Source organism: Castor canadensis, chromosome X (assembly GCF_047511655.1).
Source record: "Castor canadensis chromosome X, mCasCan1.hap1v2, whole genome shotgun sequence".
Classification (NCBI taxonomy): Eukaryota; Metazoa; Chordata; class Mammalia; order Rodentia; family Castoridae; genus Castor; species Castor canadensis.
In genome coordinates this window covers 7015522-7038043 of record NC_133405.1, presented here as the reverse complement: position 1 = coordinate 7038043, position 22522 = coordinate 7015522, and the positions used below count along the sequence as shown (strand labels likewise).

At 36.4% G+C, this 22522-nt stretch overlaps 1 protein-coding gene and 1 pseudogene across 1 annotated transcript; one reads left to right on the top strand and one right to left on the bottom strand.

The window, feature by feature from the left end:
• Positions 1–3466: 3466 nt before the first annotated feature.
• On the top strand, positions 3467–22451 carry Fmr1nb (FMR1 neighbor). The gene is made up of 4 exons (XM_020185032.1): positions 3467–3782; positions 15808–15876; positions 19739–19876; positions 22351–22451. Exons 1-4 carry the CDS (start codon positions 3467–3469, stop codon positions 22449–22451), a joined length of 624 nt encoding a protein of 207 aa, XP_020040621.1.
• On the bottom strand, positions 21660–21791 carry LOC141419994 (U2 spliceosomal RNA; annotated as a pseudogene).
• Positions 22452–22522: the final 71 nt, after the last annotated feature.

Below are 22522 nucleotides of genomic sequence, written 5' to 3'. Positions count from 1 at the left end.
GGGATTTGGCCAACAGGTACCAGAAAACTCCCCAGTAGAGACTCTTCTGCCCTTGAACTGTCTTAGCAGCAACTGAAGCCCTGAGGCCTTGAGGCCTAGGCACAGTCTGGGGTGTTCTAGAGAGGCAGGGGCCCTAGCACCCAGGAGGACTTGCTGTGGGGAGGAGAATCCTAGCCTCTGGTGGGGAGTCCAGGAGGGGGCTGAGGAGACCCTGGAAGCTGGGGCAACACAGGTCCAGGCTTCCTACAGCCACCTGGTATGCAGGGCATATGGACAACATCTCAGTGAGGGGCCTGGGCCAGCAGGCTGGAGACACTTGGAGGTCGGAGCAGCAGTAGGGGCAAGAGGCGCAGCACTACAAAGCTCAAAGCCAATGGTTTCCATTGTACTGAGAGCAGTTAGAAGTCGGGCTAGAGTCCAGGATCAAGACTGGCCCAGTCTCCCTTACAGAGAAATACATTGGCCTCCCCACTTTTAAAACAGTTTTTAGTGGGTTTCATTATGCCATTTTCATATATATGTGTAATGTATTTAGATCATATTCACCCCTTCCCCTCTCACTGGTTCCCTACCAAACAGTCCTCCTTTTACAATCATGTTTTATTATTAAGTCTAGATTCCACATATGAGATAAAACATGCAATATTTTTTTCTTCTTTAAGGCTGAATTATACTCTATTGGGTATGTGCCAAATTTTCTTTATCCATTCATTGGTTGGTGGGCACCTAGGCAAATAGTGCTGCAGTATACATGGATGTTCAGGGATCTTATTGTATTCACACCTATACTCTTTGGATATATGCCCAGAAGTGTTATAGCAGGATCATAAAATGGTTCTGTTTTGTCCCTGGCCCCTTCCTCTCACTCTTTCTCTGCTTCCTGAGCAGCTTTGCTCCATCACAGGCTCTCTGCCATGATTTTCTGCCTTATCTCAGTCCTATAAGCAATGGAGTCAGTGACTTTGGGCTACTATCTCTGAAACTGTGAACCAAAATAAATATTTTCTCCTTTAAGTTGATTTTCTCAGGCATTTGTTACAGTGGTAGGAAACTGACTAACACAAGAGTATAGGATGAAAGAGGAAAGCTGATGCATGATTTCAAGTTTACATCTCATGTTTTGAAGATGTCCCTCAAATTTTGTGTGTCAAAAACTTACTCATCAAAATCATATGTTAATGGCATTTGGAAGTGGAAAATTTGGAACAATTAGGATTGTGATGGTAGGGTCCCCTGATGACATTGGTGGTTGTATAAGGAGAAGAGAGACTTGAGCTAGCTTCTTGCCTTCTCTTAAACTGTGATGTCATCTGTCATGTTATTTTTCAGGAAGAAGACCCTTATCATATGTTGAACAGATGTCACTGCCATGCTCTTGAACTTCCCAGCCTCCAAACTATGAGCAAAATAAACCTGTTTTCTTTGTAAGTTGCACAGTATAAGGTATTTTATTTTATTTTATCCATGGAAAATGGATTGAAATAATTGGATAATTCACATGGCTTTATTGGCCCCAATCTTAAAATAGTGTTGTATGTACCAAGCAGGGCTCAAATGTAATCGTAGAGAGTTTAACTTCTTGAGTTCCTGTTAGTAATTTGAATTTGTAAAGTATCATGTGGATTACTTAGGAGCATTGAATTGTAGAACTGCCATGCCTTGCCTGTTCACAAGAACTCCCACATGCTATCGTCGAATATGAGTCATAGCATACCAGACCTGGAAGATGTCTTTACAGTCACGCTGTGCACAGCCTGTAATTGGTATAGGGAGGAAACTAGGTTAAGAGAGCTCAAAATGTGAGGTGGCCATGAGCTGAGTTCCTATCTCAAATACTCCAGCTTCATCTTCTGAGCTCTCAGGGTGCTTGTGTGGTGTCTGGTCATATATTCATTTTCCACATGTGCTAAAACATGAACAAAGTTGTTGTTGGGAAGCAATTCTTCATAGGTCTGTTACATTTCTGCATGTCTCAGAACTTTTTTCTTTTGTCTTTAAGTGAGTAATCTTATCTCTTCTGCCAGCATCTGTGGAACTATAGTTGGCTACATTGTTACTTGAAAATAGAGTAAAATATCAGACACTTCATAGTTCCTTACATTTGCAAGCAGCAGTTTAGAAGCTGTTAATAGGTATTTTGGAGGACAATGGTCTTCTCGCTAAATTAGCTTTAGATAGGCTGAAGCAAAACAAAATAAAAAAACAAAACAAAGGAAAGGAAAGCAGGGTCTTTTCCATCAGGTACTGTAATTGACTAAGGAGCATTATGAATCGCTCCTGGGTATTGAGCTGCAGACAGGTACAGTGGGCTAGGAGTTTCAGTTATGATTTGAATAGGAAGCCTTTTCTTTCCTCCTTCAATATATTGTCTACTAACATTGGAAAGAATGATAGAATTAAATTAATAGAAGGTGAATATAATATAGTAAGAATAATGCAGTTGAGGAGTGTAGTTTTCACATTCCTGGTAAACCTAAATGTGTTAAGCTACAGTTATGGAAGCATGACCAACTCGGTCCTTTTTCCCAAAGCAAGGGGATTAATGGGATTTGCCCAAGGGCCAGATGCTAGAGCTAGAAATAGGCTTAGAAACAATGTCCAAACCCTAGTGACAGAGGGGGTGGCAAGTTCATAGGTGGCAAGCATGGTGATAAAGTAAGTGTTCTGAATCACTCTGTAATGTTTCTCATGCATCATTTGTTTTCATGTTGTCCTGTTGTTTATTTTTAACTAAATTTTATGGTTTACGAAGACAAATACAATATACCATTTTTTCCACTTATGAGCTCCTACTACAGTATAATCTATTTAACATGTACCATATTCCCTATAGTTACTTTTCACATTCAGCCTTCCCACACAAGACAACTTTCTGCTATGATATAAATGCTCCATAGTGGTACTGTCTGAAGCCACAGCCTAGGTGGCTATTGAGCACTTGATAATGGAGCTACTGTGATTGAGGAACTGATTCATTAATTTAAATTCATGTAATTGCAATTTACATTTAAATCGCCACTTCTGTCTAATGGCCGATGTAGTGAGCACTATGGTGACTAACAGTAGTGACTATAGCAGCTACTGCGCATGCATGTTATAGGAATGAATGTGAGGAGGGATAAGCAGCAAAGGCTGGAGTCTGAATTTGATTATTCCTTCTTGTTGATCTATGCCAAGTAGCCATGCTACTGGTGTAGGCTTCAAGCTCCCTTCATTTATTCAACAAGAATTTCCCAAGTACAAGTATAAGGACTCTTAGGGGTGCACAGGTGCCAGAGACATTCTTATAAGGAGCTAAAAAGGGCGGGGCCTGTGGAATGAGGAGGAAAGGCGTGGTAAGGAACAAACAAGCCTCAAGTCTCGAGAGAGCTCCAAGTGCCACGAGAGCTTCGCTGCCCTAGGGGATTGTGGGTAGTGGACCGTTAGGCATTGAGGCGGTTCCTGAGGCAGGAGGCTGTCCGTCACCATGCCTTCCGTACCTAGGCATACTGGGAAGACTAGGTCTAAGGGCCCGGCAACGCGTAGCACACGCTCTAGACTGGCAGCTTGTGAGGCAGGATTCAATGCTGAGAATCCTGCCATCAGCTCCCATCCCAGGTTCATCAATCTTGGCCACGAGGCTGGCATGGCGGCGATGCCTCAGCCCGGCAGGCAAGCTGCTGTGGGAGGATTCTGGGCAGACATGCGCGAATCTCTGATGACTGTGTGGGCCCACAAACGTTTTGGGGTGCTCATTCTCCTTATCTGTGCCTTACTGCTGTTTTGTTATTTCCTGAGCTCTGGTGAGTGCTGGTGACAGGCCGGGTCGGGATGTGGGTAGGTGTAGCAGATATTGTGGATCGGGCGGGTCCAACAGTCTCTTTTCAAACCTTCCCATTTCCCCCTGCACCAATGGCCAGCCTTCCCGCCCGCCCTCTCTTCTTGCTCAGGAGACCCTTTGGCCTTCACCTTTCTCAGTCTTCCTCACAAAGTTCTTCCGTCCTTAGCTTCCCTTACTAAAAATCTGCCTATTTTCACCTCACCCCAAGATGTCCTGCCTTCCCTTAACTTCCCCTGGCAAAATACTGACCTCCTGTGTCTTTTTTATTGAGGTAAAACTCACATAGCATAAAATTATTTCATAGTGAACAACTTGAGCAATTTACTGCATTTAAATGTCTGTTTGTCTCTTTTATCTACTTCTAAGATATTTTAATCACCCCCATACCAGTGGCTCCCAATTACCCAGCCTATAAGTGACTTCCTTTTTTATGGCACAATAGTATTCCATTTTATGTATGCACATTTTATTTACCTGTATATCAAATGTATTAGATTTGGATTATTTCCAGTTTGGGGCTGTTATAAGCAATAAACATTTGTGTGCAGCTTTCTTTTTTTTGTTTTTTTTCTTTTTTTGCCTTCTACCTCCTACTTCCTTTTCTTCTTCCCAAGTAGCTGGGATTAATAGTGTAAACCTCCACACCCACCCTGTGTACACAGTCTTGGATAGATACATTTTTGGTTCTCTAGGTGTAGGATTGTTGAGTCATATGGGAACTCCATATTGAACTTTCTGAAGCAGTCCCAAACTGTTTTGTAAATGACTGATTTTACATCTCTCAACAATGAAATCCTATCTCATTATGGTTTTAACTTGTATTTCCCTAATTACTAATGAGATTGAACATCTTTATATGTGATTGTTGCCATTTGTGTATCTTTGGAGAAATTTATTTCCCAGTTCTTTGACTCTTTTTAAATGCATTGTTTGTGGTTTTGTTGTTGAGTTTTAAAAATTATTTATTCTGTATATTGGATCTTTATCAGGGAGTATGATTTGCAAATTTTTCCTCCTATTCTGTAAATTGTCTTTATGCTTTCTTGATAATGTCCTTTGATGTACAATTTTTTAAAATTTTGAACAAGTCCAGTCTATTTGTTTTTTCTTTGCTTGGCTGGGGATTTGTGTCTTATTTAAGAAACCATTGCCAGCAAGGAACCTCTCTGTAGAGCTATCCTTATCTCAACTAGCAAATATCCTTCATCCTTCTTATTATTGTTTATACTCTCTCTTCAACAAAATTAGAGATAAGGGCAAAACAGTTTCTGCCTGGAAGCAAGGGGGTGGGGGGAGAGGGGTGTGGGTGGGGGGCAGGAATGGCCCAAACATTGTATGCACATATGAATAAAAGAAAGAAATAGGAATCCATTGCCAAATCTAACCAGTTGTCTGGTCAACTGATTTTCAACAAGGGATGGGGGGGGGGGAAGAGACGGAGGAAGGGGGGAGGGGGGACGGAAGGGGGGGGAATGACCCAAACATTGTATGCACATATGAATAAAAGAAAAAAAAGAATCCATTGCCAAATCTAACATCATGAGGGCTACTTTACTGTTTTCTTATAAGAGTTTTATTAGCTCTTATATTTGAATTGTTGACTCATTTTAAGTTAATTTTTGTGTATGGTATATGTTAGGGGTTCAACTTCATTCTTTTGCATGTTGATTTCCTGTTGTCCCAGTGCTATTTGTTGAAGAAAATATTCATTCCCTACTAAATACCTACTAAATAGTATTGATGTCCTTGTTGAAAATCGGTTGACCAGAGAATAATGGAATTATCTCTGGACTTCCAGTTCTAGTTTATTGCTATGTAAATTTTGTTTACTGCAGCTTTACAGCAAGTTCAGTTGGGGATCTGTGAGTCCCCCAACTTTGCTCTTTACCTGTATGAATGCCCCTTACACTGTATAAATTTTGGGATCAGCATTTCCATTTTTTCAAGTAGGCCATTTTTATTCTGATAAGGTTTGCATTGAATCCATAACTCATTTTGGGCACTATTGACATCTTTGCAGTATTAAGTTTGATGATCCATGAACATTTATTTGTGCCATTTTCAATTTCAACAATGTTTTGTAATTTTCAGTGTATAAGTCTTTAACCTCATAGGTTAAATTTATTCTTAGATATTTTATTCTTTTGGATATTTTGGCAAATGTGTTTTTTTTTACCTTTTTGGATTGTGCATAAAGGTACAATTGATATTTATGTATTGATACTGTACTCTGGAAATTTGCTAAATTTGTAAATTTGTTAACTCTAGTAGGTTTTTGAGGAGTTTTTTTGGGATATTCTATATATAGATTCATGTAAATAAATATGAATAGAGGTAAATAAAGTAGTTTTACTTTTTCCTTTCCAGTTAGTATGCATTTTATTTGTTGCATAATTGCTCTGTTTAATACTGACAGTACAATATTGAATAGCAGGTAAAGTGGGCATCTTTGCTAAATGGGAAAACGTTCATACTTTCACCATTGTTGTGATGTTGGTTGTTGGTTTTTCATAAAAGCTCTTTATCATGTTCAGGAATTTTCCTAATATTTCTAGTTTCCTGATTGATTTTATCATGGCAGGGTGTTAGACTTTGTCAAATAATTTTTCTGTACCCATTGAGATATGAATTTTTTCCTTTCATTCTATTAATATAATATTTTATATTGATTGATTTTCTTGTATTGAATCATCTTTGTATTCCTGGGATAAACCACACAGGGTCATAGTATATAATCCTTTTAATATACTATTCCATTCAGTTTTTTAGTATTTTGTTAAAGAAATTCACATCTATATTCATTACTGATACTGGCTTATATTCTCTCATGGTATCTTTCTCTGGCTTTGGTATCAGGTTAATAGGGGCCTCATACGTTAGGTTAATACTTGTTTCATAAAATGAATTCTGAAATTTTCCCTCTCAAGAAAGATTTTAGAAAGCTGGGTGCCTATGGCTTACACTTATAATTCTAGCTACTTGAGGAGCTGAGATCTGGAGGTTTCTGGTTGAAGCCTAGCCTGGGCAAAAAGTTCATGAGACTCCCATTTCAACCAATAACTGGGTACAGTGGTGTGTGCCTGTCATCCAAAATTACAGGAGGCTAAGATCAGGAGGGTTGCAGTTCCTGGCAAAAAAAAAAAATTGTGAGACCTCCATCTCAACAGAGAAAAAAAACCTAGGTGTGGTGGCTTGCACCAGTCCTACCAGCAGCAGCAGGAAGCTTAAAATAGGTCCAGGGCAGCCTCTAAGAGGGAGCCTGTACATAGATCATTTACTTATGAAGCTTTCTGAATTGGATCTGACTTTTCTTTTGACATGTAGTTAAATTCACAGTACTTTTTTGGTAACAAAAATTCTTTTTTAATTTATTTACATGTGCATACATTGTTTGGGTCATTTCTCCACCTTGCCCCCCTCCCCCACCCTTCCGCCCCTCAGTTTCAGGTAGGTCCCGTTCTGCCCTTATCACTGATTTTGTTGAAGAAAGGACATATGCATAAGAAAGACAAAGCGTTTTTGCTAGTTGAGTTAAAGATAACTGTACAGAAAGATTCCTACTATTGCTTTCATGTACCCATGTGTTACGACCCATGTTGATTTAACTCTTAAGTGATCTTTACCTTGGTTCCTGATCCCCTGTTCATAACAACTTGTCATTTTAAGGTTTCTGTATTAGTTCCTCTGGAGTGGGGACATCAAATGCTTTCATGTTATGGGTTTTCTACCTATTCCTATATCTCCCTTATGTGCTCTCCCCGTGTCATGTGATCCAAGTCCAATCACATTGCTGCATTTGCCCTAGATCTAAAGTCCGCATATGAGGGAGAACATACAATTTTTGGTCTTCTGGGCCTCAGAAGACCAAATGACGTTCTTCAGTTCCATCCATTTACCTGCAAATTATAAGATTTCATTTTTCTTCATAGCTGAGTAAAATTCCATTGTGTACAAGTACCACATTTTCTTGATCCATTTATCAGTAGTGGGGCATTTTGGTTGTTTCCATAGCTTGTCTATTGTGAATGGTGCTGCAATAAACATGGGTATGCAGGTGCCTCTGGAGTAAGCTGTGTTGCATTCCTTTGGGTATATCCCCAGGAGTGGGATTGCTGGATCATATGGCAGGTCTATGTTTAGATTTTTAAGAAAAAAAACACATGAAAAAATGCTCACCATCTCTGGCCATAAAGGAAATGCAAATCAAAACCACACTAAGATTCCACCTCACCCCTGTTAGAATAGCCATCATCCAAAACACCACCAACAGCAAGTGCTGGTGAGGATGTGGAAAAAAAGGAACCCTAATCCACTGCTGGTGGGAATGCAAGCTGGTGCAACCACTCTGGAAAAAAATTTGGAGACTTCTTAAAAATCTGAACATAGACCTGCCATATGGTAACAAAATTAAAACAAAAATTCTTTCTGACAGGGAAACATATTCAGTTCTTTACTATTTCCTGCTGCCATTTAAGGAAGCTGACTCCTAATCTTTTATTTACTGAGCATGCTAATAAGTGTAAAGAATGCAAATTAGAGACCAGGAGAATGAAATTATTCTGCATAAGAAAAGTGATGGGAGAAGGGAGAAGAGGCAGGAGAGTGGAAAGGAAGAGGAAACTGGAAAGGAAGACCTGAATAAAAATTAGAGATAAGGGCAAAATAGTTTCTGCCGGGTAGCGAGGGGTAAGGGGAGTAAGAGAGGGAGTGGGGGTTAGGGAGTGGTGGGAGGAAGGGAGAGGAATGACCCAAACATTGTATGCACATATGAATAAAATTAAAAAAAATAAATAAAGTTAAGGTGAGGCAACCTAAAATGTGGCTTAATAAAAGCAATAAATAATAACAATAAAATAATAAATTATTAAAAAAAAAGATTTGTACACCAGCTGGCTGATGAGAGATGTGGAAGAGAAGGAAAAGGAACAGCAAATGACATAACTCCATTTTTCTTTATAGCTGAGTAATATTCCTTGGGGTGTGTGTGTGTGTGTGTGTGTGTGTGTGTGTGTGTGTAATTTAGTTATTGTGAACATAGCTGCAATAAAACATGGGTATGCGGAGTTTCTCTTGTATATTGATTTGCACTCCTTCCGATATATGCCCCAAGCATGATATTGTAGGGTCAGAAGGTAGGCTTATTTTTGGTTTTTTGAGGAACCTCCATACTGGTTTCTATACTTCTTGTACTAGGTGTATTACCTCCAGCAGCATATAAGAATTCTTTTATTAAGTGGGGTGGGGAAGGGGTTGAGGGAGAGAGACGATGGGGCAGTATAAATAATGTACAATATAAGTCTAATCAGAATTGTCACCATCAGTCCCATCCTCTATAATGAATACATCCTAATAAAAATTTATTTTAAAAAGAGTTCCTTTATCCATGCATCCTCCACAGCATTTATTGTTGTTTTTTTATGATTACCATTATAATTGGGATGAGATGGAATCTCAGTGTCATTTTGATTTGCATTTCCTTTGCGAATAAGGATGTTGAACACTTCTTTATGTATTTATTAGCCACTTGAATTTCTTCTGAGAACTGTCTATTCAATTCATTTATTAATTGAGTTACTTATCGCTGCTTACTTTTTTGAGTTCTTTGTATATACTGGATATTAATCCTTTAACTGTTGAATAGCCAGTGAAGATTTTCTCCCATTCTGTGGTTGTTGCTTGATTCTGGTAACTGTTTCTTTTGAGGTGGAGAAACTTTAAATTGAGAGTCCAATTTTTATATACTTGCCCATGTTTCCTAGGCAATTGGTATCCTATTTAGAAAACAGTTACCTGTGTTTATATCTTCCAGAGTTTCCCCTATTTTTTCCTGTAGTAGTGTAAACATTTCAGGTCTTATATTAAGGTATTTGATCCATTTGAAATTTGTTTTTGTGCAGGATGAGAGATAGGGGTCTAGTTTCAGTCATTTGTATGTAGATAACTAGTTACTCAGCACCATTTGTTGAAGAAGCCATCTTTCTGTTCAGAACTACTTTTGCTATTCATGGTCTTTTATTCTTCCATATGAATTTTAGGATTGATTTTTCTATTTCTGCAAAGAATGTCATTGGAATTTTGGTGGAAATTGGATTGAATCTGTAGATTGGTAGTAAAGCCATTTTTACAATATTAGTTCTGCTAATATATGAGCAGGAGAGGTCTTTTAATCTTCTGGTGTCTTCAATTTTTTTCAAGGTTTTATAGTTTTCATTATAGGGTCTTCACCTATTTATATCTAGTTATTTTTTGTGGTTATTGTAAATGGGATTGTTTTCCTGATTTCTTTCTCAGCCTGTTCATTTTTGGTATATAGAAACTACTGATATTTATGTATTGATTTTATATCCTGCCATGTTTCTGAAGTGTTTATTAGATCTCAGAGGTTTTTTTGGTGGAATCTTTAGGCTAATTTAAGCAAATAAAGATAATTTGATTAGTTCCTTTTCTATTTGAATCACGTTTATTTCTTCTTCTTGCCTTATTGCTCAGGCTGGGAATTCCCATACTCTATTAAAGAGTGAGGTATGTGGAGATGGTAGTCTTGTTCCTGACTTTGGAGGAAATGCTTTCATTTTTCCCAGTTTAGTATGGTAATAGCTATAATTTTGTCATATATAGTCTTTATAATGTTGAGGTATGTTCTTTCAATTCCTAGTTTCTTCAGAAATTTTGTCATGAAAGAATGTTGAATTTTGTCAAAGATTTTTTTCTGCATCAATTGAGATGCAGGCACTCTTACTGCTTGCTAGGCAGGCACTCTTACTGCTTGAGCCACTCTGCCAGCCCTTTTTGTGATGGGTTTTTTCAAGATAGAGTCTCGTGAACTATTTTCCCAAGGCTGGCTTTGAACTGCTATCCTTATGATTTCTGTCTCTTGAGTAACTAGGATTACAGGTGTGAGCCACTGGCGCCTGGTGGTGCTATAATTTTTGTCTTTGATTCTGTTTATGTGCTATATTACTTTCATTGATTTGTGTATGTTGAGCCATCCTTGCATCCCTGGAAGGAAATCAAGTTAATCACGGCACATGATCTTTTTGATGTTTTGTTTAATTTGGTTTGGAAGTATTTTATTAAGAATTCTTGTACTTATGTTCATTAAAGAGTTTGATTTATAATTCTCTCTTTTTTTGTTGTGTCCCTGTCCAGTTTGGAATGAGTATAATACTGGCTTCATAGAGTTGACTTTGCAGTGTTCCTTTCCTTTCCATTTCATTGAAAAGTTTGAAGAGTGTTGGTGTTAGTTCTTTAAAGGTCTGGTAGAATTCAGCAATGAATCTATCAGGCCCTGGGAGACTCTTTATTTATTTTTATTTTTTAGAGCTATGAAAGCAGTTGTGTTTTTAATGTTTTCTTTTAAATGTTTATTATTTTTAAAACATATGTATCAGAGACTCTTTTACTGCTTCAATATCATTGCTTGTTGTAGAATTTCTTTTTCTTTGTGGTACTGGGGTTTGAACTCAGTGCCTACACCTTGAGCCCTCCACCAGCTTTTTTTATATTTTTTGTGAAGGGATTTTTCAGAACTATTTTCCTGGGCTGGCTTCAAGCCATTATCCTCCTGATCTCTGCCTCCTGAGTAGCTGGAAATGCAGGCGTAAGCCATCAGTGCCTTGATATTGTTGTAGAATTTCTTAAGTGATTTATATCCTCTTAGTTCAATTTTGGCAGTGAAATGCATCTAGAAATTTATCCACTTCTTCTAGATTTTCTACTTTAATAGGGTTTTAAAGTATTCCCTCATAATCCTCTGCATTTTATTGGTATTTGTTGTCATATTCCCCTTTTCATTTCTAATTTTATTAATTGGATCTTTACCCTTCTTCTAGTTAAGTGGGCTAAGGGTTTATCAATCTTACTTATCTTTTTGAAGAACCAACTTTTTGTTTGGGTTTGAACTCAGGGCCTCACACTTGCCAGGCAGGCACTCTGTCACTTGGCTATTCCACCAGCCCTAGTTCTTGCTCTTTAGTCCAGCTTGCCATTCTGTGTCTTTTGATCTACTTACCTGGTAAGATTTATTTATGCCCATATTTTCATGGCTAAGTTTATCTTCACCTTCTGTTTGTAAGATTCCTTTGAGTATCTTCTGGAGTGCTGATTTAGTTGCCATCAATTATTTTAGCTTTTGTTTATCATGGACAGTTTTTATTTCTCCTTCAATTATGAGTTATAAGCTTTTCTGGGTAGAACAATCTAGGTTTATAATTATTTTCTTCAACATTTAAAATACCTCATTCTATGCCCTCCTTGCTTTTAAAGTTTCTGGGAGGAATCTGTTACTCTGATTGGTTTGCCTTTTTAGGTGACTTGGTACTTCTCCCTTTCAGCTTTCAATATTCTTTCCTTGTTCTCTGTGCTTGTTTTAACTGTCATATGCTATGGAGAGTTTCTATTTCGATCTTATTTGACTTGAGTCCTAGAGGCTCCTGCACCTGAGTGGACATCTCTTTCTTAAGGTTTAAAAAGTTTTCTGTTATTGTTTCCTGTGCCTTTAGCCTTCAGTTCTTCTCCTTCAGTGCCATGATACATAAGTTTGGTCTTTTTAATGGCGTCAAAGAGTTCTTGCATATCTATTAATATTTCTTATTTTTTTCTATATACATTTGAATTTTCTATTACATCTATATTGTCTTCAAACTCTCATATTCTGTCTTCTACTTGATTCAGCCTGCTGGAAAGGCTTTGTCCTGGATTTTTTATTTGACTTAACAAGCTTTTCATTTCTAGAGTTTCAGTTTGATTTTCTTTTTGTTTTCCATAATCTTTTTTGAGTTCTCCTTTCATGTCTTGCATTGCTTTCCTATTTCATTTAGTTGTTTATTTGTATCCTGCTTTATATTATTCAGATGTTCTATTGTATCCTCTTTGAGTTCATCTAGCTGTTTCTTTGTATTCTCTTTGAATTCATTTAGCTGTTTATTTGTATTCTCTTTAATTTTGTTGAGGTTTTATGCATGTCTTTTCATCTCATTGATCTTCTTATCACTCTTTTGAGCTAAGAAACTAAAAATTCATCCCCTTCACTATCAGTCATGTCCTTTGTTATGTGACTGATGACCTTTTGAAGTGTCATATTACCTTACCTTTTCATATTTATTGTGTTTCTTTTTTGAGAATACTGACTTTTTAATTAAAAAAATTAATTAATTTATTCACTTTATATTGTCATTCTTCTTTTGCATTTTTTATGCTTATCTCTTGCTTACAGACTATTCTACTGGTGGTTTATTCTACCTCCTTCTTTTATTACTTTTAACTTTTCTATTCTTTTGCAATTCCTGATAATAGCACTCTTCTCTGTGCTATATCCTTATAAGCTAAGATGGGGCAGTTCCAGGTGTGTAAGGTGGCAGTTGGTGTGGGGTCCTCTAGCACAGCTAATGGGTCAGAAAGCACTCTGCTGCTTTTGAAGCCTGCACTTTTTCCTGTTCAGAGAGTCCAGTGGTTGTCTGGCTTATCCACCTAGGCCTCCAACTTGATGTTTCATTTGGAGAGTGAGGGCAAATAGCTACTTGCACTGTGCATATACATACACTGCTGGATTGGGTGGTAGGTTAAAGGCTCAAGTTAGCTGGCCAGCTCTCTTTGACTCCCTTTTTGTCTTGGGATAGAGACCCAAGTGTGGAGCTCTAGTCAGCTAGCCTGTTTACTTTGCCCTTCCTTTGGATAGAGACCCTAGGCTGAGTGGCTTCACCTCTCCCGCTTCTGGTGATCTGGGATGGTGCGGGAGCCTTTAATCAGCCTGCTTAGCCAGAAGTTTTCTGTGGGGTCAAATGTATTTGTGTGTACACTGGGCTTGGCTGAGCAGTGACCCTTTAGGTAACACTGGTTGTAGTGAAGTTCACACAGCTTCCCTCCTCCTCCACTAGTCTAAGGCCACCACGTGAGGGAGCCATTAACCAGCTTGCTTAGCCAGAGTTTTGTTCAGGGTTCAGATATACTAGCACCTGTGCACTGAGATAGCTTGTGAAGCAACCCACAGGGCTCAAACTGGTTCACCTCACTGGCTGGTTCTATGCCCAACTTTCTGCTCAGGTGGGAAGATAAAGATGCCAGCTCCCTTCTGTCCAATGGCACAGGCAAGACTTGCCAACCTGCTTTCAGCCCTCTGTGCAGTTTTGTTCATAGTCAGCTCCCTTGAGTGACTCTTGTGGGAAGCAATTCAAGTCTGGACAACAACAACAACAAAAAAACCTGAGTTGGGAGGTGGTGTGGGATGGGGCAGGTCCAGGTCTACATCCATGATGGATTTGTGCTTTTAGAGGTTTAGAGCTTGGTATTTCTAGCTACTATCTGTCCTGATACTGTTTCCCTTTATTTTAGTGTACTAATTTGCCCACCTCTCCTTGTAGCAATGGACCTAAGGTTTTATTTCAGATTCATGGAGACATGGGGAAGTGGTACCTGTCAGCAACATCTTAGAGCTTTCTCCATCACCAAGCAATTTTTGTTACAGTTTCCTAGATAACTTCTTCCTTTTTTCTTTTAGTTCTCAGTAACCTACCATATATTTTTGAAATTCTAGAAGAGAGGAACTTGATGGCTCCAAACATAAAGAGATGATAAGGAAAATTGTTAGCTTTGATTTGATCACTGGGCAGTGTGCATATGTTGAAGTATCATACTGTACCCATTTAACATGAATAATTTAACACATGTTAATTAATTCATGTTAATACCATTTACTTAATAAATGTTACTAGGAAAGCTGGAAAAATGTATCTCTACTTCATAACATACTCCAAAATATATGTTTATTAAAGATGTTAATTTAAAAAGTGAAACCACAGAATGTTAAAGTATTAGAGTGTAGAATGTCTTTCTAAACATGATCTGAAAAGCAAAAATAACAAAAGAGATTGATAGATTTGATTACATAAAAATGTTAAACTTCACAACTTCCTCAAACACCATAAAAATGTAGAAGTAACTGACTATCTTGACAAAAATAGAAGAAATATATGGAAGATTAAGACATAAGTTCTGTATTATACAACAAATTCATGAAATATGTAACTCACAGATGACTAAAGGTGAAAATAAAAAGGGATTTTGTTTTGTTTTGGCCATTAAATTGGCAAATAACAAACAGGTGAGGGTACAAGAAAACCAGCACTTGTCTATACTACTGGTAAATGTATACTTTGGGGTACCTTGCTGGAAGGTAATTTGGACATGGTTAAGAGCCATTCCTCAAGAATTGATCCTAGGGACATTTTTGTGAATATCTGAAAATAGATAACTCCAATGATAAGCATTGGAAGCCAGTGATAATCATTGTGGTGTTCTTTAGAATATCAGTAAATTACAGACACTAAATGTCTTCATAATAGTTACACTTGAGTCATATAATGGAATACTATGACATTATTAAAGAGACTTGGGAAGTATTTAATGATATGGGTAAATTCTTGCAGCATCTTCTTATATAGATGAGAGTTATACAAATAAGACTAAAAATAGGTTCTTTAAAGTGTAGTGAAAGAAGGATGAGAAAGGTTTTACTGCAGTCAAGACGTTAACTTTTATCAGCATATAAAGGATGCCAACATACTTTTGCTAAGAGTTTCGTTGATGGGTTCTGACTTAGTTGATATACTTATTGTTTCCAATTGTTCAATTGCTATGCTTTTCAAATTAATCCTGTTTATCAAAGGCAAATTCATTTTTGCAAATTTGGTTTGCAAGGCAACAATGGAATGTGTCTGACTATAACAAATTAAGCATTTCTTAATTTTAATACTTAGTTTTTCAGTTTCACAGCAGAACCAATTCTGGTTATTCACAATACCTGTGCTGCCATGAGATTAAAGTACAATTATCTGGTAGCTATTTAACTTTTCATAATTAGTTTAAGCAAAAGTAGTGACTTTTAAAGGGCCATTAAAAGTGATGAATGCTTTACATGCGGGTATTAATAATTTTCACTCTTTTTTATGGGTATTCAAATTCTGTGTCCTCAAATCTGTTTGTCAATGAAGGTGCTGATAACCAGTATCTGGAAGAAACATCTTTCTGGGAAGCTGTCTCAAATTTTTTCTTTCCAACAAGTAAGTTGTTTAATTTATTTTTCCTCCTAATGTCCTTGTGTTAAAAGCAGTAGCTAAATGTTTAGGAAGCAGCTTGGAGGCCTGAGGGAGTAGATCGAATGTTAGAGTGGTTGCCAGCAATTGTGAGACCCTCAGTTCAAACCCCAGTACTGAAAAAAAAAATGTCAGGAAGCAGTGTAGTCTGTTAGCATTGAATCTGAGTTTGAGTGTTGGCTCTGCCCTGAGCCTTAAACAAGATATTTTCTCTGAACCTCAGAATCCTTCTCTCTAAAATGAAGATATTTACCACAAAGAATTGTGAGGAGAAACTAAGTATTTGCAAGGCATTCCACAGATGATTGTCATTCTTCATAAAATACTTTTCCTTCACAAATACCTAAAACTGTGACAATTTACCTGAATGGAATGTCTTGAAATACAGTGACTGACCCAATATTATGAAATTCATGTCTTCTATGGCATTAAGTAGAGTACTGTGTGACTCTGTTATGGAAAATGCCAGATGTTTCCCCATCTGTTTTAGTGATAAAAAGTCCAGATTTCGAGTCACATCATCTTTTTGTGATTCTGTATATAATTTGTTTATCAAGAACATTATGGCTCCTAAGAACTGTTAACCACAATAAACATGTTTCATTTTTGTACAGCATGTGGTACTCTTTCAGAGAGAAGCTTCTTATAAATTTACATGTGAATTATAAAGATAAAGATTTTATTTAAAATCATGCAGAATTTATTCTAACAAAATTTGATGTACCTATTACGGTATTCTAGACCCTACCACTGAATTCTTCTGTGGCCTTGCAGAAATCTCTTCATGTTTCTCTTTAGTGTTTTCATCAGTACAAAATAGTCATTATAACATCTGCTACTAATGAGGATAGTAAAATAAATGAGTTGTTTAAATACTACCACAGTCAAACTGAGTAGGAACAAAAGAATTCTGGAAAAGTGTTACCTTGTATAAGCTTAAAACATAGTTTATTCAGTGTCAAATTTCATCATAAACAACAACAAATGACAATTTAAGCTTTAGAGTTTATGAAAATAGCAGTATAAATTGTCACATACTTGCTTATAGTAACTACATTATACAAACACAGAAACCATCTTTAAAAACAATCTTAAGATAGTGCATTTCCCCAACATTTCTCTACCTTGACACCATAAATTGGGCCAAAATCAATTATGTAAAGTAATTTCCCCAAGAAAATCAAATGGTTTCATTTTAATAGAAACATTTGACCTAGGTTGATCCAAATCTTTGGGAATATAGATTAAATATTTATAAAATGTGGATCCTGCTTTTTTTTAAAGAATAACTACAAAATAGATGACAGAGAGGATTTTGAATGTCCCCAACACAAAGAAATGATAAATGTTTAAGGTGATGGATATATGAATTACTCTGATCTAATCATTACACACTATATACATGCACTGATAGTACTGTGCCCCATAAATATGTACAATATGTGTCACTTAAAAAGAGATTTTTGTATAGCACCTGACTACCAAGTGTGAAGCCCTGAGTTCAAACCTCAGTGCCAGTAAAGTAAAAAGAAATTTGTTAAAAAAAATACAAGTTCATAAAATGTGAAATATTTTAAATCAATTTATTTCTGTCCCCATGTAATTGAAAATAAATATTCTTGCCACTTAATCATTATAATATGTTTTTTGTAAAGCATCATAACTTGGTGCAAACTGGTAAGGAAGCTTAAAAGATCACTAGATCTCTTCCTTTGAACACAATTGCATATTTAAAATTTAAAATGTCTCAACTCTTTATTTAATTTTTAGTGGTTCTTTAAAAAATTATATTATTATTGTACTGGTGGTACATCGTGACATTTACAAAAGTTCTATTCTCCCCCTATCCATCATTCTCCTTTCCCCCTCCACCATTCTTAAATAGTTTCAATAGGTCCTTTTTTTATACACAAGGACATAATATTTCTATATCCTCCGTGTTCCCACTGGTACCAACCCCCCAGACAGGACCTGTTTTACCTTTCTGTTCTCTGTTTTTGAAAAAAGACATTTTTTGTTTAAGATCTCTATATGGAGAGTTTCATTATGACATTTCAAAATATATATGTATTATATCACAAATTGGTTCATTCTCTCCAGTTTTCTCCATTCTACTTCTTTATTTTTCAAAATTACAAATGTCTTTTATTAATTTGAGTCTGAAAGTTAATTTTAATATCTAGCATAAAGTACCTCAGATGCAATTTAAATATAAAATAACAGAAGCTCAATATTAGAAGAGACTTTTCTAGATTATCTAGTCCAGTCTCTTCTGTGATTCAAACCCTCTCTACAGCATTAGTGCAAAGTGATGTTTAAACAGTGCTAATAGTAAAAAACTCAGCATGAAGGAAGTCCATCCCATCTCTGACTATTGTCATTTTTTTCTGGGGAGTTAAATCCTAGAACTGAACAGAGTGTTCCAGATGCAGTCTAACCTGGGGGAAGAAAGTCATTCCGGGTCTAGTAGAATTGAAAAATAGATTGCTTATAGTATATAATAACAAAATAGAATAAACTCACATGTCTCAAATATTTGGGAAATGAGTATCTAGGCCAACTGATAATGCATTAAATTTATGACCTTGCATAAGTTACTTACTTTTAAAAAGGAGGCTGTAATACTCAGTTTGGGAGTTTTTGCAGTGATTAGCAGTAATGTGTGTAAAGCAAGAAGTGCTTAATGAATGGTAGCCAATATTATTTCTACCTTAGTCTCAGGAATTGCCAATCTATAAAGAAGAGGATTGCCAATATATAAAGAAAAACATCATAATAACATGAATAATTTATTGTTCTTTGCTGATGTTGAAATAATGTAGAGTGATTATAAAACACCAGTTATTTTTTAAAGTGTTGCAGTTGTTGATGGTATAGAAGATTGAGCTGAATCTATTCTGGCCTTAAGATATAATAGAGAGGTATTTTTGTTTTTTGTTTTTGGCAGTCTTGGGGTTTGTATTTAGGGCTTCACACCTGCTAGGCAGGCACTCTACCACTTGATCCAGATAGGATTTTGCAAATTATTTGCTGGGGACTGGCTTTGAGCTACAATCTTCCTGATCTCTTCTTTCTGAGTAGCCAGAATTTACAGGCCTGAGCTATCAGCACCAAGCTGGTTTTTCTTTTTGAACAAAAATTTATTATTTGTTTCTCTTATAATGCCAGTGGTGTTTTTAAATATCAACTATTTGAGCTTGCAAGTCTTTTTGATTCAAATATATGTGAATTTATTTGTAGTTGCAAGGAATCATGGCATACATGTCACAAATCACTGTATATTTAAAATTATAGAATCATGGCTTAAGGAGAAATGGAAGAAACTTAAAATATTGTATAGTGCCCATATGACTTATAAGTGTAAGCCAATACTCTAGCAGTAAACCATGTGAATTTTTCTTACATTTATTCTCCTTGTTGCATTCATTGAGCTTCTATAGTTTAGTAAAATTAAGGGAGACAATATCTGTGGTATCCTTTTAATGGGTTTAGTTTTAATGGCATTAGCCTGTTACTTAGTTCCTTATGTGTTTCACCACCATTCAGTTCGTGACTTATAGTTCTTTAAAAACTATCTTACCAATCACTGGTTAAAAAATGTTTCTGTAGTTCACTTAGAATTAAAAGTAAGGAGTTAAATAACTTTGTGGTAATTTTTAACTCTTACTTTTAAATTTTAACTTATTTTTAGTACTCATCACTATGTCATTCAATCATTTGAATGTACCAGTTTAAATGGTTTTCTTTGTTTTTGCCTTATTCTGATTTAGCTAGGGAAAGTGCTTATTAACCATGTTGAATTCACTTTTTGTGTTTCTATTTTTAACAGCCTGCATCATAAGGGAGGATCAAGAAGTAAAGGCTTGCAATGAGAAGCAAAATCTTAGCAAGGGTAAATGTTTGAGACTCAAGTGCTGTTATTCACCGTTCAGGACTGATCTGAGATGTTTTGCCCCATTAAGAGATAGTAAGTTAATTCTTTCTCACTTATTGTATCTGTTTTTAAAAATTGAATAAGCAAAAAGAGAAAAAAATTGAACAAACAACTCACATTTGAATCTCCAAGCTTAACACTTCTAGGGCACTTACAGTCCTAGAGCAATGCTGTCTTTAAAAAGTTCTGAGGTAGTCAGGATTCTATTCATGAGAAATTTCTGCTTAGATGGTGATTATGACTGCTAAAATTATTCTCATCTTTTCTTTTGATTCATTCACACTCTGCCTTTTGTCTTAGAGTTTTAGACTTTATGATGTGTGATTCTGAGTACCTGGGGAAAGATATTGTAAAGATGATAAGGGAGTGATCACTTTCCTGCTCATCATAAAGGGTCATGGATAACACCTCAATAGCAAAAGACAGTTTAACAGGGGAAAACATAACAGATTTATTTGATCATAATTTTGAGGGGGCATTATTTGTGTTTGAATTCAGGGCTTTGTGCTTGCTAGGCAGGTGTTCTACTGCTTGAGCCATGCCCCTAGTCTTTTTTCCTCTGGTTATTTTGGGGATAAGTTCTTGCTTTTTGACTAGGCTGACCTAAATCTCAACCTTCCTTTTTTATACTTCTTGCCATAACTGGGATGACAGGAACACACCACCATGCATACCTTTCTTCCTTCCAGATAGAGTGTCACGAACTTTTTTTGTCTTGGATAGCCTGGAACCACAATCTTTGGGATCTCAGCCTCTCAAGTAGCTAGGATTACAGGCATTAGCCATCAGCATCCAGCTTTGATCATAGAGGACATATGAACTATCAGATTGAAGATCCAAAGATGCAGGGTCAACTATGTATTTTTATGCTTAGGTTCCATGTAGAAATAATAATATAAAAATATGGTTGGAGAAAAAGGGTATGTTCTAAAGCTGATAGACTACGGGAGCAGATACAGAAAGGCTTTCCTGTTCACATTCTCCATTGCCTCTCAAGTACAGGGCAGGATCCCTTCTTTTTTTTTCTTTATTCATTTATTCATATGTGCATACATTGTTTGGGCCATTTCTTCCCCCTGCAGGGCAGGATCCCTTCTGAAATGTTTTATGACCTATTGTCAAATAAAGGAGGTCAGAGAATTCTTAGGGCTAGCTCCAACAAGACAGAAAGAGAGTCGGGTAAGAGTAATATTTTTAGGCTTATGGTTTGATTTGTGAAGAATAGCGGTCCTAATTTCTATCGTCTGTCTAGGGGAAGAGAAGTTATAATTTCTTCAGTTTTCTTTGAGGGTCATAAGGGAGAGCGGGAGACAGGAGGACAGGAGATCAGAAAAAAGTTTGCTTCTGTGGCCTTTATTTTGGGGTTTCATTTTCTCAGTCCCAACAGTACTATTTGGGCATGCCTTAGCTTACTTTTCCTTTCTTAGCTTCTCTTCCTGAATAGACTTCTTCCCATTTATCTTGTCTTTGACATCTGGGCATATAGCAGTAGATTTGAATGTTTGTTAAGGCTTATTTACTAGCTTTTTTATGTTCTATTATTTTAGAATTATGTCCTCTTAAGAATTTTTTTCCAAAGTTTTGAGAGCTAGACCATTTGTTTTTGCTACCTTCATTTGATTACGGGGGATATATTATCAGTAGGCCCCAGACTGAATGGATTTGATGTGATGGTGCATGAATACTATAGAAAGAATGCATGCAAAGCAGTATTTTAGGTTAATATAGTCCCTATTCAATTTGCAGCTGTTTTTTGAGCATCTCCTATTAATTATGAAAGCTAAAACATGATCATGAATACAGTATTACACTTTTAACACTGTCACATGGTATTTAGAATTCATTTATCAATTTATTGTTTATGTTATGTGTAAAGAGACATTTGGTTCTTTTAAACTGGTAAGAACAGATACTATACATGATCTTAGCCAAAAGGCCAAGAAGTAATACATTTGGTTCTTTTAGAAGAAAGAAATTGAACTGTGACTTATAATTTCCCAATCATATTAGAATGCATTTCCCAATAAATATAAGACAAAATATGCTTATCCACCTGCAGATTCTTGATATCTTGTTTAACTTAATGTGTTGTAGCTTGGAAGTAAAGCTTTAAGAGTCCATTCCTTTACTAAATAAACTACTCGTAGATTAATTGGCTCCTTGGATGCTGTAAGGGGCCATATAACATATGGTCATGTAAAAAGCACACAGGGTTATAGGAAGAAATACATGCTATGTATTATAATCTGTTAACAAAAACAGTGAGATCTTTCTTTAAGGCATCCATTGGGGAGCATATGTTGAAAGTGTACTCTTTAGTTGCATTTCAAGAATATTTCATAAGCTCCTACTTTTTTAGTATAACAGGGATATATACCTATCATATAAGAGTACTTCCTCATTTTATTTATTTATTTACTGATAGTTTTTTATGAATACTTAATGAAATGACAGTTTTGTTCTCTTGCTTAAGTCATAAAAGTAACTAGATATAATTAAACAAACAGAGCCTTTGCAGATGGTCCGAATGTTTGGATTTGGAGTGATCAGCATGATAATCCTGGCATGCCTGCCCATTTATTGCTGCTCTCTTTTCTGGAGGAGGTAGGCAAACATAAGCTTTTGTCTGCTAGTTGCTGGGTATATGTGGATATTTGTGTGTACAGGCATTTATTCAGA